Source organism: Hippopotamus amphibius, chromosome 6 (genome assembly GCF_030028045.1).
Source record: "Hippopotamus amphibius kiboko isolate mHipAmp2 chromosome 6, mHipAmp2.hap2, whole genome shotgun sequence".
NCBI classification, from domain to species: Eukaryota; Metazoa; Chordata; class Mammalia; order Artiodactyla; family Hippopotamidae; genus Hippopotamus; species Hippopotamus amphibius.
Window position 1 is genome coordinate 121,756,043 of NC_080191.1, and position 16,298 is coordinate 121,772,340.

The window sequence follows — 16,298 nt, forward strand, 5'->3', positions numbered from 1 at the left end:
GGGACACAGGAGCCAGCAGGACCCACGGCTGCAGCCGGGTGGGCAGTGGGTGAGGCTGCAGCTTGCCTGGAGGCTGAGCTGAGCAGGCACACGCCCGGGGCTTGCCTCCTCACAGCCACGTGGAGCTTCGTTTGCGATTTTATTCTGAGCATCTTAGAGGCACCATGGAGAATGGGATCAGCCTGCCGCTGGACAGATTCACAGAACATGAAACCACTGAAGAACACACTGCAGGGGAAGCATCACAGCGATTCATCTCTGGTGATGTGCCAGGCCCGTCTTTCAATCTGATGGAGTCTCGAGGCCTCTGGGTTTTCCTTTTTGTGTAGCTGCCCTGCCTGAGACAACCAGAACCTGGCTTGGTGACCCTTGTGGCTAACACCTGTTGAGGGCCTGCTATCTGCCAGGCTTTGGAAAGGCACGCAGTGTGTCTTATGGGTTTCATCCTCATCACGGTGCTATGAGGTAAGAGCTGTGGAGCTCAGAGAGGTTGAGTAACTGGCCTGGGGGTGACCAGCTAATAATTGGTAGAGCTGGGATCTGCACCAGAGCAGAGGATGCCAGACGGTATAGCTGCGGAATTAGTTCTTGCAGGGATCTCTCTTTTGGATCCCCTCTTCCCAGGGGTGTCAGGGAGAGCAGCAAGGCCCCTCTCGTGAGGCTCCCACTCCTGATCAGGAAGTGGTTGGCACAAAGCGACGGGGCGGAAGGCAAGGAGCGAACGTTAGGCCCGGGCTCTGGAGGCTGCAGCCCCGGGGCTGAGCACACAGGGCGGAGCCTCGGAGCAAAGTCTCCTGGGGTCCCGGGCCGCATTCCTCCGAGGTCTGCAAAGGCCACCGCTTAAAGGCGCAGAGGAGCAGCTGGGAACGAGAACAAAGCGGCCGGGCCCCCCTCGGAGGAAGGAAGGAGCGAGCCCCAGGAAACAGCTGATAGCGCTAAGCTCAGCTTGTTTTTTTCCTCTGCTCAACAGTTCTCCTGCCACGGCAAACAAAAGATGTACATTCTGATTCCCTCTTCTGTTTGGATTGTGCTGTTGAGTGGATCTGGTTTGGGATGAACTGGGGGGAAGAGGCAACCGCGGGCGGTTTCTTGCTCCGCCGGCCAGTTTGCTGGGCCATCGGGGAGACGCAGAGACAGCTTCCCTAACTGCGTCTTTCTCCCCGTGCAGCTCAATTAATCTAGCCTGGCCTGGCCACACCAACGGCACAACGATACAGGCAGTTCTTTTAATGATGGAATTTCTAGTGGCCCACTTTTCAGGTTCACTGGGACCTGGAAGTGACCTTGACCTTGAAGGAGCTGCACGTACACACGCACGCATGCGCGGGAACACGCACACTTTTTTAAGGACGTGTAAAACTTTTAAGATGAGAACTATGCCCTCTCAGCCCCACTAAAAGGCCACTCCCTGTTCTCATCACTGCGTATGAGGTCACAGTTCACTCCTGCCCAGAGCCACACTGGGACTACTCAGAGTGCAGACTCCGCCCAGCCTGGGCCCTGGCACTTAGCTCTCGTGGGCCCAGGGGTGAGAGTGACAAGAGCTGCAGGGTCAGTGGAAGGCAGCATCCAACAGCAAGAACAAGGCAAGGGGGCGCTGCACAGGTCCCCACAAGCTGGCTCTGATCCTGATCCCAGCTTGGGATGTCCACCGTCCTCAAAGTCTGGACACCTGTAGGTGACGGGTGGCCCTGATGGGACTAAGCAGCCCACGTGGTGACAGTGGTAGATGGACTTCTTGCTGCCCACCAGGTGGGAGGGGTTTGGACCCCATCTGGCTTCCTAAGCCCTGTGAGGTCTGATGCTTGATGCCCTGAATCCTGGGCGTACTTTGCTTTGCCTGACCAGGTGCTGACAGAGTGGACCCACCAAAGGGCACTGTAAAACCAAAGCAAAAGAAAGTGAAGCAAAAAAAAAAAAAAGTAAACTGTACACAAAAACCTCCACTGATTTCTGTTGCTGCTGACACTTGGGCGATCCCCACAGCCCTGGCGATGGCAGTTCTGGTCACACGGACTGAAAGAGATTGTTTTGATGCCACACAGACTGATGTGCGGGGGCCCTTTGTAACTTCAGGAGTTAGACTGAGCCGCGAGAGGTCAGCGTGGTTGGACCCTGCCCCATGCTGCTTGGCCCGTTCTCTCCTCCCACCCCACTCTGAGGAGGCAGTTCACATGCAGGAGACAAATGGCATAAAGGGCAGGCAATTAATTTTTTCAGCTGGAGGCTGCGATGGAATTTGGGTGCTTAGACTCTGGCGTGCGCCGCTAATTCCATTATTCTCCTCTGTGAAATACCTCCACTCTTCAAGGAGGTGGTGCCCTTCAAATTCCATCACTGACGTTTTCTGTCTTTAGGGCCAAAAGGTAAATTGAGTCCTGAAAATTATGTGCAATGAATCTGAGGTTACCCTGCATGCTATTGGTGCTCTTTCGACGACACCAAAGGGCTACAGTGCTGTAAAGATTGTCGGCTGATTCTTCACTTATTTCCTGGGGGAGGGAGCAAGGTGGTCCTCTGTGATGTGGAGCAGCCTGGCCAGCCTGATGAGCAGAGATGCAGGCAAAGAACAGAGAACTTGTTGGGAAAAGGGGGAAAGAAGCATCTCCAGCAAGAATGGACCAAGATGAGGACTTAGTACTTGGCAGATGGGAAGAGGGAAGGAGGATACCCTAGAGGGAGAAAAGAAATCCTGAAGGGAACCTGGAAGGGTAAGAAAAAGCTACCTCACCTATTTTCACAAAGGCAGTGTAATGTAGTGGTTCACAGTGCAAGCCTGTGTGTGAATCTTGGGTGGGTGACTTTAGGCAAGATTTAACCTCTCTGTGGTTCAGTTTTCTAATCTGCAAAATGGGGGATAAAATAGTCTCTATCTCATAGGTTTATCATGAAGATTAAACAAGAAGTTCACGTAGAGCACTGGAGAAAATATTTAGCATGTAATAAACACTCAATAAGTATTGCCCATTTTTATTTCCAATTTTTCTCCCGGCGTGTGTCTCACAATCCTTTGTTCAGGACTGACATATGCTCTCCACTTTTACCTACACCTTCTACCGAGCAACTGATGTTTATCCAGTGTCCTGATTAGTGATTTTAATCCTTAAAATCACTCCCCTCTGAAATCTGCTCATTGGAAGCTTGCCACACATGGAGCAAGCTCCCAATAAATGTGGCTGAGTAGAACTTACCCATCACCGCTGTCTGAAATGCAGTTGGATGTTGCTTACAGTCTTTTTTCATGCCTCTGCCACCCCAGCCCAAGAGATTGAACCAGCGAGAAGCCTGACCCAGGAACATATAGCCCAACTCAGAGTTGTAGAGAATGAAATACTACATGCAGGGAGACTCTCAGCCCCTTTCCCATCTCAGCTCCCAGAATGAGGGCAAGCAGGCTGACACCTCTGAGATGGGATATTGGAGGATCTCCCTTTGGGGAAAATGAGCAGCCTAACAAAAAAGTTCTACAGGTGGGATCCCGAATGACATGGTTGGTGTCATCACCCTACAGTGAAGCCCATCAGCTGACATGCTTCTTGTCGGCTTTTTGGTATCGCGCTCTTAAATACAAACAAAGAGTCAAAGATCATTTGTCATTTGAAAAAATCCTCCAAAATGAAAGACAATGGCAAAACAAACAGAAGAAAGAAACTTGTAGAAAAAAGGAACAATGCAGGGAATAGAAAAGAACATTTTTTAAAACCTACACTTCGTATCTTTGAGATTTAAGGGAAGATATTGTATCCATGAAACAAGGACAGATGCTGTAAAACAAAGAACATTCAGAGAAGAACAAGGACATTTGGCAATAAAAATATATAAATATGTTTTCAGAACAACATGAATAAATCTTAAAAACATTATGTTAAAAAAAAGTCAAGGACTTCCCTGGTGGCGAAGTAGTTAAGAATCCACCTGCCAATGCAGGGGACACAGGTTCGATCCCTGTCCGGGAAGATCCCACATGCCGCAGAGCAACTAAGCCCATGTGCCACAACTACTGAGCCTGTGCTCTAGAGCCCAAGAGCCACAACTATCAACCCCATGTGCCACAACTACTGAAGCCCACACACCTAGAGCCCATGCTCCACAATAAGAGAAGCCACTGCAATGAGAAGCCTGCTCACTGCAATGAAGGGTAGCCCTGGCTCACCACAACTAGAGAAAGCCTGCGTGCAGCAACGAAGACCCAACACAGCCAATAAAATAAATAAATAAATACATAAATAAATAAAGTCAGACACAAAAGAGCATCTACCGTACCATTCCATCTATGTGAAATCCAAGAAGAAACAAAAATAATATATGGTGACAGAAATCAGAAAGTGGTTGCTTGGGAAGAGGGGAGGAGAATGCATCAGAAGGGGCACAAAGGAACTTTCTGGGTGCATGGAAATGTTCTTTATCTTGTTTGGGTTGTATTTACATGGGTGTAGTCAATTATCAAAATTTACTGAACCGAAAGTAAAAGATCCGTGCACACTATTCTGTGCTAATTAAATGTTAATAAAAACATATTTGCAGAAGTGAAAAGTTCAGTAGAAGTTTCTAGATTTAGCTATCAACTTACAGGAAATACAAAGAACAGAGGAACATGTTAAATACACCACAGGAATGCAGTCAGTAAAATCTGACTGTGGGAAAGTCTACAGTTGAAACTTTTTTTTTTTCCCCCAACAAAATCTTGCAGGGGGTGAGGAGAGAGAGAGGAAAAACTTCTATAGTCACAAAGATTTAAGAAACATATCAGTCAATCACATTGTGTGAACCTTATTTGGATCTAAATTTAAACAAACAGTTTAGAGGACAAGTGTATAGGACAATTGGGAAAGTGTAAACATGTCCAAATATTTGATAATATTCAAGAATTATTGTTATTTGGAAAGTGAGATAATGGCATCTGTAGTGCTTTGAGTTTGTTTGCTTGTCTTTTTAAAGTGAGCTTATCTTTTAGACATTCATAGTGAAATGCTTACAAATGATATCTAGGTTAGTGGTGGGGGTGGTGTGCACTGGGAGTGAATAGGAACACAGGAAACAAGACTGGTCATGTGTCGATAATTCTTGAAGCTGGGTGTAGAGTACACTGGGTTTATTATTCTCGTGCCTTTTCTTTTGTGTATGTTTGAAATTTCCCATTAATAAAGTATTTTAAAAAAATAGAAGAGTTAGAAGAAAAATTGAGGAAGTCTCCCGGGAAAAAAAAGAGAGCGAGAGAAGACAAAGAGATGGAAAATAGGAGCAAAAATAAGAAACACAGAGGATAAGTTTAGGATTTAAAAAAAAAAGGAGGGGAGGAGAGAGAAGAAAGAAAATGAAAGGGAGAAAATGATCAAAGAAATAATTTGAGAAAATTTCCCAATACTGAAGCCATTAGTTTGTGGATTGAGAGGCCAGCCAATAACCAACACCATGGGTGAAAAATGCCTCACAGCAAAGCCTATCGCTGAGACATTTCATGAAGTGAGTGTATTGGGCCACAAACCTCACACACCCTCTTGCATTCTCTCTATGGCCTCCTTTTCTCTCTCTCGGGCAGCACTCTGTTGGCACCACTTGTAGGTCAAGTTGCTCCTCCACTTTTAGAACTGGATGAAATATTATACTGTGTTATGAAGTGGGACCTGGTTTTCAGGCAACTGCTAAGGGTCTGGATGACATATCTGGAAATACAGACAAACGATTTGGGGTAACTCTTTTTTTCAAGCTTTAACAATTCTATTTTTTATTATTTTTACTGATGTATAATTTCAAAATATGATTAAACATTTACACGTCAGAGAACTCAAAATGACATTTCTTTTTTTAATTGAAATACAGTTGATGTACAATATTCTATGCTACAGGTGTACGGTATAGTGATTCACAACTTTTAAAGGTTATACTCCATTTATAGTTATTATAAAATATTGGCTCTCTTCCCTGTGTTGTACAATGTATCCTTGTAGCTTATTTTTTCTGCTCTTATTTTTATTTTTTTATTGGGGTATAGTTGTTTTACGATGTAGCTTATTTTATACCTGATAGTTCGTACCTCTTAAATGCCCTACCCCTGTGTTGCCCCTCCCCGCTTCCCTCTCCCCACTGGGAACCACCACTTTGTTCTCTATATCTGAGTCAGCTTCTTTTTGGTTATATTAGCTAGTTTGTTGTATTTTTTAGATTCCACATGTAAGTGGTATCATATGGGGTAACTCTCGACTAATGGAAATAGGAGATGGGAGGGAGCTGGGCAGATAGATGCCCCTCCCCTGCTCTCCCCTGGGGTTCCTCCCTGTGCCTCTTCCAGAAGAGTCCCACGTGCCTGGTGAACAGCAGCGGGTGTGGTGACATCTGGCATCGCACGCTCACTCCTTTTCCCCTGTACCTTCTATTAGGAAAGCTTTCAGACATACAGGGACTTTGAAGGAATTCACAGTGAGCACCTGTATACCCATGACCTAGAGTTGGCCTTTGACATTTTAAACAGCTTTATTGAGATATTTAAATACTATGCAATTGACCGCTTTAAAGTGTACAATTCAATGGTTTTTAGTATATTCACAGATAGGCAAACGTGATCACAATTTTAGAATATTTTCTGCAGCCCTGAAAGAAACCCCCTACCCATTAGCAGTCACTCCCATTCCCCGTCTCCCAAACCTGAACAACCACTGATCTACTTTCTGGCTCTATGGAATCACCTGTTTTAGACGTTGCATATCAATGGAATCATCATGCAGTAAGCGGTCTTTGGTAATAGGCTTCTTTCACTTAGCATAATATTTTCAGGGTTCATCCATGTCATAACATGTGCCAATGCTTCATTCCTTTTTGTAGCTGAATAATATTCCATTGTACATTTTTAGCATTTTATTCAACTTGCTTTATCACACGTCCATCCATCTATCCGTCGCTCTATTGAGCCATTGACCCATCTTATATCTTTCATGTATTTCTGCCATTTTTTTTTTTGAGCACACAAAATGGTTTATTCTGAGTTATCCAGGTTGAGGTTACATAAGATAATAAAAGCAATGATGAAAAATCTGCAGTGGTTTTTGTTAAACATGTGCTTTGACCTTAACATTTTTAATACCATGCTCTCTGACATAAATTTATAAATATATATCTTATTTTCTGGCCTAATTAGCTTTCTTTTTCCTCAGATAAATATTACTTTTTTCCTTTTCAAAGTGTTTAAAATTAGAGAATGAGCTTTTAAATGAGATATTTATGTAAAAACTGAGTGTGTATTTCCTACATGAAAACTAAACGTTATGAAGGGCTTACTTTAACTTTTACTCATTTTTCATTGGATATTTCCCTCATTTTTTAAGCTTTTCCCCAACCCTCAGTGCCTTCACCTTACACACGTCTCAAGTAAAGCTCACATTCCATTATTACATGGCCACCCTCGGTGCAACATGTGAGGCTGAGAGATGGAGTGCTTAGCCTTCTGGCTCTATAGGAGAGGGACGAAGGGAAAAGGGAGGCTGGGAATGGATTTTTGCTTCCTTGGCAGGCAGCATTTCTCAATTTCATTCACATCTCCCCCTCCAGTCTCCCCTCCCACCGTTGCATCCCACAGATCTTATATTCCAGAAATGACAAATTCCTTAAAGTTCCCTGAGCATCCCACATTTTTTCCAGACTCCATCTCTTGCGTATGTCCGTTACCTGGACAGCCTTCTCTGCATGACAGGTTCTTCCCTCATAGTTCAGCTCGGCTGTCACTCTTCAGTGAAGTATGTCTAACACATGTAGAGATACACACACACACACACACACACAGGTGCACACACACACCCCCTCTGGCCTCCCTATGTTTGTTTTCCACTCCCATTATGGCATTTACCCTCCTTTATTGAATTAACCTTTTGACCTGTCTTCATCAGCCTGTAAATCCTCAAGGGCAGGGGCCAGGCCTAGTATGTCTGGGTATCCCTAGAAATCACTGCAGGGCATGGCTCAACAAATATTTGTTGGAGAGTGAACGGAAAACGTCTAGTTACCATCCTTACCAGTGTTTACATAACAAACGTTTTGTTGGGCAGGCAGCAAGGGAGGCTTGGGGGTAAATACCTGGTTTGATACAAAGATGAGTAAGACTGTATCCTGGGCCTCACAGGGGCCTACAGCACCCTTCTGTCTGGGCAGATGCAACATTGGACAAGATGCCAGGGCAACAGATGTAAACTGGGACTGTCCCGGGCCAACCGGAACATATGGTCACCCAAATTACATATCCACTTCCATGAAAACAGCAGTGCCATGCTGACTCATGCCCAGCCTTGTCAGACCCCAGTCACTTCCAGAACTTTCTTGTACAAGCCAGTTACTCCTCATCAGTGCTCGAGTCATTTATGTTTTTCGTTGTCGCTATCCATGTGAAAATCATCCATGAAATTTAATATTCCTAAGGTATTACATATATTGTGCACATAAAAAACACACATTTAAGCAATTAGACAGAAAAAAATCACCCAATGAACAATTAAAAACACTTTCCAACCTTTTTTGATGTACTGAATACACATGTATAATCATTATGCAAAAACCATTACATGTATACACTTCTTGGTGTTAACACTAGACTCTGGTCTGTTGTCTTTCCTGAAGGGTATTGGGTGTTTCCAGCTTGTGGCCATCGTGAATAATGGCGCGTAATGGGTAATGAATATGAAGCTCTGCATGTAGATTCCTTTCTTTCCCTTTCTTCTGGGGCAATTCTTTGAGCGCCTTGCTCCAAAGGCAAGTGACCTGGTTGAAGGACAGCAACAGTCGCTACATCTCATTTTCTATTGCTCTGTATCTCTTAAAAATCTGAGTCAAATTACAGAGCACATCTGTTTCTCACAACTCTGCCAATAATTTATATTCTCATTTTTATGATTAATAGAAGCTTATTGTCATTTTAGGGTGTTCTTTGTTTGCATTTTCAAGTGTTGCAGAGGTTATACGTTATACTTTAACCAAAAGCAACTTAGTTTTTGTGAAAACAAATTATAATGTAAATATATACTTTATAATTAAGTTATATCTTGTATAATTACAAGATATGTTGCAGGTATTCATTAAATATTTGTTGAATGAATGAATGTATTGAAATTATACTCAGTTACAAAGAGACAGATGTTACATGATTCCATTTATATAAGGTACTTAGAATAGTCAAATTCATAGAGACCGGAAAGTAGAATGGCAGTTGCCAGGGCCTGGGGTGTTGGGACAACAGGGAGTTCTTTAATAGGTACAAAGTGTCAGCTTTTAAAGATGAAAAGAGTTCTGGAAATTCATTGCACATTGTGAATGTACGTAGTACTCTTGAACTAAACACTTAATATGGTAAGGTGGTAAATTGTATGTTATGTGTATTAAAAAAAAAAAAAATATATATATATATATATATATATTGGGTTGGCCAAAATTCATTCAGGTTTTTTCGTAAGATGCAATGGTGTATGTATGTGTGTGTGTGTGTGTGTATATATATATATATATATATATATGTATATATATACCCAATGGTCATTGCATATATTGTCAGTAGAAGTGTGCCTACAATATATAGTCATGCATGTTAAATGAAATTTCACATGCGGAATTTCCTGGATTAAAATTTCTGTATTAATTCTTCAATGCAGAGCAAACAAGCAAAGATGGGTGATATTAATATCACATAGCAAAGAAAGTAAAAAAATCAAAAATTAGATATTATGTGAACATCCAATATTAGCAATAAAGAGCCCCACTTAAAAAGAAATCATGCATCTAATTTTCTATTATCTGTGAATAAAAAGCAGAAGCAGAACTTAGGGGATCTTAGAGACAGTCACGTGAACCTTTCACTTTAAAGATGAAGTGAGGAGACTGAGAGAGTCTAGGTGATTTTCCCACTTCAAGAGCGATCACATCTGTCTCTTTTATAATGCACTCCAGCCAAACCCTCTTTATGTCTCACTGGCCAGAATGGATCGATGGCCTGCCCTGACTGCACCAGAGGCTGCTGGGAAAGCAGGGAATAGAATAGGTCAGACACATGGCCACTCCAAATAAATTAGGGTTCCCTCCACCAGAAAAGAAAAGGAGAATGGGTATTGGGTAGGCTTGTAGCAGTGTCTGCTACACTCACATAAGTGCTTTTGTTTTGTTTTGTTTTGTTTTTTTTGTTTGGGGCATTACAGGCTGGAACCAATGGTTATATGGCTCCTGAAATTCTAATGGAAAAAGCGAGTTATTCCTATGCTGTGGACTGGTTCGCAATGGGATGCAGTATTTACGAAATGGTTGCTGGACGAACACCATTCAAAGATTACAAGGAAAAAGTCAGTAAAGAGGATTTAAAGCAAAGAACACTGAAAGAAGAAGTCAGATTCCAACATGATAACTTCACAGAGGAAGCAAAAGATATTTGCAAACTCTTCTTGGCTAAGACACCAGAGCAACGCTTAGGAAGCAGGTAACTATAGTATCAAGACATGATTAGTGATGTTAGCATTTTCACAGGGATTTGGCGAATACTTAGGATTAATCACAAAGCCTTGGGATAAAGTCGTAGTAGTATTTGAGTATTAAGTATTAGTATTTGCATATTATGTATTTAGTATTTGCATATTACATGGTTAAGTATTTTCAACACTTTCAAACACCATGAACACTTGATATGGAACAATCTCCAAGATGTATTTTAAGGTGAAAAATTCTGCCCCTTTTAAACATCTCTGTAAAATATCGTTCATCAGTCAACAGATATTTAGTAAGTACATATGATGTTGCCAGCTATGTTAAGTACAGTTGAAATTAGTTTTGAAGAAAGTCAAGTTTCATTGCTCACAGTGGGATAATAAGATCAAGGTATTTTAGATGAAAAAACTAAGAAAAGCTGACCTGTGAAAAGACCCTTGGCAGAGAGTAACTGTGTTATGTAAGGAGAAAACCAAGAGTTTTCAAGTCACAGACATAGACTCACATCCCAGCTCTGCTACATACTGGTCATTTTACCCCAAGAAACTGGATTACTCTCTCTGAGTCTCAATATCCTCATATATAAAATGGGGTTTTTGCAGGTGTGATGGTTAATTTTATGTCTCAACTTGACTAGGCCACAGGACTCAGATATTTGATCAAACACTGTTCTAGATGCTTCTGTGCAGATATGTTTCTAGGTGAGATTAACATACAAATGAGTCAGTTTTGAGTAAAGCAGGTTATTCTTCATTACATAGATGGGCCTCATGTGGTCTGTTGAAGGCCGTAATAGAAAAGGACTGACCTCCCTGGGACAAGAGGGAATTCTGCCAGCAAACCACCTTTGAACTTGAACTGCAGCTCTTCCCTGGGTCTCCAGCCGCACAGCTACCTTACAGAATTTGAATTTGCCAAACCTCCACAATTGCCTGAGCCAGTTCCTTACAATAAACTCCTTCTCTCTCTCTCTCTCTCTTTCTCATATACATGCACAAGTATGGGGAAAAAGGAAACAATTTTTCTTCTACCATCTTAGATTTAGGAATGGAGCCCTGAAAATTAAACTGCCGCGAGATTAACAAGAGTAAAGGGGACTTCCCTGGTGGCACAGTGGTTAAGAATCCACTTGCCAATGCGGGGGACATGGGTTCCAGCCCTGCTCCAGGAAAATCCCACATGCTGCGGAGCAACTAAGCCTGTGGGCCACAACTACTGAGCCTCTGCTCTAGAGCCCATGAGCCACAGCTACTGAGCCCACGTGCAACAACTACTGAAGCCCGCACGCCTAGAGCCTGTGATCTGCAACAAGAGAAGCCACTGCAATAAGAAGCCCAAGCACTGCAACGAAGAGTAGTCCCTGCTCACCACAACTAGAGAAAGCCCATGTGCCACAACGAAGACCCAATGCAGCCATAAATAAATAAATAAACAAACAAATAAATTAAATTCAAATTAAATTATTTTTTAAAAAAAGGCAAATTTTCATTTATGTACATACACAGGAGTTCACAGAAAAATGTGACTAGGAGACAGAATTGAGGGCTTATATACCATCTTAATAGGTAAAGGAGATGGGGCGATCACTTACAGGAAAACAAATGACTTCTTTCAAATGGTGAGGGAAGGGCACTTATCAGAGAACAGTTGACTAAGATAAATGACCCTTAGGAGAACAGATGGGAGATGTGATAGCTTTGTGACAATGTCTGTTTAGGTGTGGTGCTGACTTCTGTCACTGGCGATAAGAATCAATCTTCCCTAGTTCCAAAACTCCTGAAACTCCCAGGGAGGGGATTTATGAGTTGAGTTCTTTTCCAAGGGTCTGCTTATCTTAAAGGCAGACGAGGGGAGTTCAAAACACACATCTGTTGACTCTCAAATACCTTCAGCTCAAAATAATTTTCATGCCACGGTTGTGCATTCTGCACCCCTTCAACGTCCTTTTGGTTCTGTTTCTCTAAAGAACCCTAACTAGTTAAGGGGAATATTCTGAGGTTTAGATATGATGTATGCAAAATTAGATATAATATATGTTAGGAATAATTCAATAAGAGATAGCAATTACTATTCATTAGTTCTAAGGTTGATATCAGAAAATATTTTGACTAAACTACAAACTTGTGTGTCTTAAATTACTTGGACTGAATTCTCAAAATCTAAAAATACATACAAAGAGAAAGTTACAACCATAAAGTAATATGACTGATTTTTGATATTACACCAAAACGTAGGGAGCAAAATTACTCTAAATCTTCAGAGTAGCTGCCAGTAGAGGCTCTAGAACAAGGCTGCCTTAGCTCACAATGTTTGCGCATGGAAGCAAGCTTTTTATTTTTGACCTGATTTTTTTAAACAGCGAAACAAAATTCATTCGTAATGACTTTCAAAGCATTTCAAAGATAGCCAAACTAAGCAATGAGTATTTTGAAATGAGATTGTACTCTATATTGATGTGAAAGTAAAAGGTGGAAGTGATTTTCTTGTGTAGATTGCAACATAGTTGTATGAGTGTCCTCAGAATAGGCCATGTTGTGATAACAAGCAAATCCCAAAGTCTCAGCAGCTTAAAAACTAAAGGATTATTTCGCATTCACATGAAGTCCTTTATGGGTCCAGCAGTGCTCCGATGTACCCCCCTTATGAGCTGTGACTCAGAGCTCCAGGCTGCTTCCATCTTTCAGCTCCATTGGAAGTGGTGGTTTCTGGTTACTATGGCAACACGAGAACATGCAGAGAACCTAGGGAGCTTTGTCCTACCTCAGACCCACTTCACAAGTCACTTCTGTCAGCCAGAACAAGTCATCGGGTCCTGCCTAAGGGCAAGGGGGCTGGCTAGTGTTGTCTTCTGTCTGCCCAGAAAGGAGAGGAGAGCTGGATATGGTGACCACTGACCATCTCTGCTATCTTGACTCTCAAGCGCTTGCGGGGGGGAATCAGAGGATGTACCAACAGTGGCCAAAGCAGTGGAAGAAGCAAACAGTCTCTTTAGATGACTTCCCTGAGGGGAACACAACCCACTCAGGGTGTTTTAATAAAAATCTATCTCAGTACTTGACAAGCACACTTTGAGTCTATAAAATGAAACATTGACCAACTTCTTCAAGGAAAAGCCACCTTAAAGCACTGGATCATGGCCTGAAGCTGCTCTGTCAAGCAAAACCTTTTTAAAAAGCATCTGTTGCTGTGAGTGTTTTGAATAAGAACTGTTTACAACATTAGAGAGAAGGCATATAAAAACCAGCTATTCAGTGAAAGAGAAAAACCTTCCAATGTTTTCATTTCAACTCTTCGTATTTTTTTTTTTTTATATCATGTTTTTTATTTATTTATTTATTTTTTTGGCACACGGGCTTAGTTGCTCCACGGCATGTGGGATCTTCCTGGAGCAGGGATCGAACTCATGTCCTCCGCATTGGCAGGCAGACTCCCAACCACTGCGCCACCTAGGAAGCCCCTCTTCGTATTTTTTAAACTTCCATTCAAATGAGATAACATTTGATTAATTTCATGGGCGTCCTCCAAAGCCAAGCAAATGCCTAGACAGCATGTGACACAGTGGAGAGGTCAAGTGTCCCCTCTGTTGCATTCATGAGCATTTGAAAGAAATTAAAAACCCCTCTCCTTCTTTAGCCATCACTTAAGGGAATCTCCTCTTTTGCCTTCATGGGTCTATGAGTTAATTTTGCAGAGAAGCCGAAACTTTTTCTGATCATCTCACAGGGACTCCAGATAGGGTCAACTACGGTGTTTTCCAATAAAATAAAGAGTGAAGACTTAAGTATTTTGCAGGATTTATTCTGATCAGATAGTGCAGTTAAATAAGGGCAAATAATCATGAAAGTCTCTGACTTAAGTGCTTCTCCAACACACAGTTTCAGGCCAGTACCCAAACCCCGCAGTGTGGTCTTCGTGTATGGGCAGCTGGTGGTATCTTTTCTTCATTGTCCGTTATTAGAAAATCCATTGTGATCTCTGTGTGGGGTTCAGTAACACAAGAGTCCCTGTCAATGCTCTGAAATATATTCAATAAGCAGGAGAAGTCTCCCTGCAGCTGCTGATTTGGCCCTTATAAAAGGTGCTGCCTCCTTCAATAGCCTCTCCTTCTTGCCTATTGCATGATGATGGGCCGAGAGAGCCCTGAACAAATCTGAAAGGTTCAAGAGTCAAACAATCTTCACACTAATTCTAATTACACAACTGAGGTAAGCATCCCCGTACAAAAGAGCCAAGTGATCAGCTTTCTGGTAGCCTGGACACAGAGGGAAAGGAGCAGAAGTTGGAGAGCCTAGTCTTTTGTGGCTAGCATTAGCAACCACAGACATTTATTGGAAAGGGGCTTAAGGCATGGGCCCTGCCCTCCAGGGGCATCTAGTTGGGGATGTTGAGGAACATAAAGAAAACCTTAATGTGGCCTATCATTCCCTTGTCTTCTGTGACTAGCTGCGAAAAGGCTGCAGCTGGCCGTCCCTAATGGACAAGCCAAGGCCATCCGGGCCTGGTTGAGATGTTAGCTGAGAACTGTACTTTTTTTTTTTTTAATTTATTTTATTGAAGTACAGTTGATTTACAATGTTATGTTAATTTCCGTATACAGCAAAGAGATTCACATTCTTTTCCATTATGGTTTATTACAGGATGTTGAATATAGTTCCCTGTGCTATACCGTAGGACCTTGTTGTTTATCCATGCTATATATGATAATTTGCATCTCCTAATCCCAAACTCTCAGTCCACCCCCTGCCCCTTGGCAACCGCAAGTCTTTCTCTATATCTGTGAGTCTCTTTCTATCTCCTAGATAAGAGAACTGTGCATCTTGATGTGAAGACTGGCTTGGCAAGTTCCCCATGATTACCGAGCCCCTGGGCGCCCTCCTTTATCCAAGTTACATCTGCTCAGAGTCACTGTAAAGGTGCCCTCTTGACCTCTGGTACAGTGTGTTCATACCTGCCAGCAGCCATCAAGATGGTACAAGCTCCTTCCTCGTGGCACCTGGTCCCATTCTAACTCCTCTGTTCTCTTTGAGACTCACAGGCCTGAGGTTCACTCCAGATCTTCTTGGATAGAATTTTAGCTCTATCCTTGTTCTGACACATTTAAAATCTGATACCAAGCCCCATTCCTCAAATCTATATGATACTTTAAAATGTTGCTGTGTAAATTATACCTCAATAAATCTGACTTTTTAAAAAATCCATCCTCGAAGCTTCCATTTATCTCAGTAACCCTCCCTCAAGGCTCAGACTCTACAGGATGTAAACCACGCAGACATTGGCCAGCAGGTAAAATAGATGGCAAACATGCTTGCACTTCCCTTTCTTTGAATTGATGGAGACTCAGTGGCTTTGGGGAGAACATAGATACTTTGTAGTATCTTATGATGCAGTTTTCCATACCTCTCTTTTCAGTGTGGTCGTAATGGGAGAAGTCCACGGAGTCCTGGATGGGCCCTTCTGGATGGGGCTAGGCTTGAACCACAAAACAAGAATTGGGGACTTGCTGGATGTTAGATGCCTTAGACAGAGTTTCTCTTTTCCATAACAATATTTGACTACAATTTTTCCTTTGAAAAATTCACCTATGTTTGCTGGCTTTCTCAGATGCACAGCTATTTATAAATGCAAAAGCAAGTATAAAGAGGTTAAAAGAGGTTTAAAATACAGTTAAAAGACAGCTAGGGTTGTTGTGATGGTTAAATGTGAAAAAGTAAGTGAAGCCTTTAACGTTGTGTTAGCCAAAAGTAGCTCTGAATAAATGTTAGTTATTCTCACTATTATTAATAACGTCATTATTGAGTTTAGACTCTAGTCGTCTTACTGGGCAAAGTCTGCTGCAGTAATCCTCAGACATG

The 16,298-nt window shown here is 42.3% G+C and overlaps 1 protein-coding gene across 1 annotated transcript in view; it reads left to right on the forward strand.

Annotated features, from left to right (window-relative positions):
• The window catches only part of GRK7 (G protein-coupled receptor kinase 7), a 36,054-nt gene that overhangs the window by 17,404 nt on the left and 2,352 nt on the right, over positions 1-16,298 (forward strand). Inside the window, exon 3 of the mRNA XM_057740230.1 lies at positions 10,167-10,441. Within this exon, the coding sequence (XP_057596213.1) occupies positions 10,167-10,441 (275 nt within the window). The remainder of the gene's footprint in view (positions 1-10,166; positions 10,442-16,298) is intronic.